General features: G+C 54.9%; 1 protein-coding gene across 1 annotated transcript in view; it reads right to left on the bottom strand.

Annotated features, from left to right (window-relative positions):
• Window positions 1-1,285: 1,285 nt before the first annotated feature.
• ube2j2 (ubiquitin-conjugating enzyme E2, J2 (UBC6 homolog, yeast)) overlaps window positions 1,286-2,050 on the bottom strand; it is a 15,099-nt gene continuing 14,334 nt past the window's right edge. The window contains exon 6 of the mRNA XM_070441657.1: window positions 1,286-2,012. Coding sequence (XP_070297758.1) covers window positions 1,722-2,012 — 291 coding nt within the window. The 3' untranslated portion in view covers window positions 1,286-1,721. The remainder of the gene's footprint in view (window positions 2,013-2,050) is intronic.

The following is a 2,050-nucleotide window of genomic DNA, read 5'->3' as shown; positions in this document are numbered from 1 at the left end:
AGACTAGCCATAACAAGGGTGGATGGAGCATGCCCTGCATAAACAGTAGTATACCTATAAAGAAAAGCTATGCTTTGCGGGCCGTTAGATAGCATTAACAGGGTGATGGAGCAATGCCCCCTGATAAACAGTAGCCCAACTTCAATACTATATAAGGAATGATATGTATGCCGAGGTTTAGACCTGAGATAACAGGGTTGGATATGCGACGCCACGGCAATGCTATCCTGAATGCTGTGTCTGCCAAACAGAAGACATCTCGGGGCAAAAGCCAGCCGTCAGCTCATCTTGGTAAGCGGCCCCACCCCCCATGGGGGGCGGCGGGGGCGTGACTACAACAGCCGCTTCTGTCGTGTTTGGTTATTGCAAATACTTCATATTGAATGATAATCATTGATGCGGCCCTAATTAAAATTAAATTAAAATGCCATATGAGTTTCAGCATCGAAACAATGGTTTGAAGACCTCAGCAAACAGCAAGACCGTCCGCTGGCGGACAGCAGACCGTCCCTTGGCCGCTCCCTGTGCGTGGGCAGCGCCCGTCCACCCTGTGTGGCGCAGGCCTGTCCCTGGGCGGCACAGCAAAAATTGGTCCTTTGGCCCGCCTATGTGGAGGGAGCCTGATGACAGCGCAGATCCGTCCCTGGCCCGCAACAGCAAATGGTCCTTGGCGGCGCCACAGCACGATCGTCCCTTCGCGCCGTACAGCAAATGCTCCTGGCGGACAGCAGATCGTCCCTGGGGACAGCCAAGTATCGGCTCCTTGGGTGACAGCAGAACCGCCTCCCTGGTTACAGCTCAGACCGCCTTCCCTTGGGACAGCCAAAGCTGGTCCTTGCGCGACAGAAGACTCGTCAACCTGGGCGACAGCAGCCGCCCTGGGGGAAGCAGACGCCGTCCTTGCGGTAACAGCAGGACCGTCCTGGGGACAGACCGCATCCCGTCCTTTTGGGGCGACAGCAGACCGTCCTTGGGGACAGCAGACCGTCCCTGGGGACAGAAGACCGTCCCTGGGGACAGCAGACCGTCCTTGGGGACAGCAAATGGTCCTTGGGGACAGCAGACCGTCCTTGGGGACAGCAGACCGTCCTTGGGGACAGCAGACCGTCCTTGGGGACACCTGGAGAGAGGATATCTTGGGGGTGGAGTCTGTTTGTCTTACAGGTGACACAGAACGGGAACACTTACCAATTGAGTCTGAATCTTGTTCTCCGGCAACAGAGAGCTATCTATCTCCACCTAAGACCTCCTACATAAAACTGGAACAGGCAGAACAGAAACACGGTTCCAAATTCCACACGATTCTTTACAGGGATCAGCCAACATGGCGGCACAACAGATAGAATTGATCTAGCACACAGACACCGACAACACGGCGGATTCAGAGTAATTATGTGGAGAAGAACAATTAATTAAGTCTATGGTCAACATGGCTGCCAAGCCACATTGCTATACAATATAACGTTGCTTTTCACAGAGAATCACCAATCTACCTTAACTTAAATGTCTATGGTTCACTATACAACCCATGAGCCAAGCACTTCCACCTGCTAATGGGTCATAAGCACAGAGAAGATCAACAACCAACCCCATTCCATTCATTCCCCCCATACCCCCACCTCCTCCTCCAGGTGGGTGGTCCCCCCCCCCGCATGTCTAAATCCTCTAATAGTCCTGTAACTGGGCCGAGGGTCAACAGTCCCGTTTTCTTCAGCCCTCTCTCACTCCTGGGAGATGCTCCGCAGCACGTACTTCACCGTGTAGGCAAACGCCGCGAACCCTACAATCACAAACAGGTTGGCCAAGGCCCCGCCAAGAAGTCCGTGATTTCGATTGGGCTGCTGTAGGCCGGGGGCGAGCATAGCAGGGCCCAAGGGGGCATGGCCTCCGTTGAGGGCGGGGATTCCGTAGTTGCCGTGGTGAAAGTCGCCGTCTGGAACCACGTCTGGGAGTGGGAGGGGCTGGGGGCGGGCGCTCAACTCCTCCTGGGCCTTCTGCTTCTGCTTGATCTCCTGGAGAGAGGGAGGGAGAAAAGAGAGAGGGAGGAAAG

The sequence above is a fragment of the Salvelinus sp. IW2-2015 genome, unplaced genomic scaffold (assembly GCF_002910315.2).
Source record: "Salvelinus sp. IW2-2015 unplaced genomic scaffold, ASM291031v2 Un_scaffold4465, whole genome shotgun sequence".
NCBI lineage: Eukaryota > Metazoa > Chordata > Actinopteri > Salmoniformes > Salmonidae > Salvelinus > Salvelinus sp. IW2-2015.
Note: the sequence above shows the minus strand (reverse complement) of the source record. Positions and strands in the feature narration are given on the sequence as shown.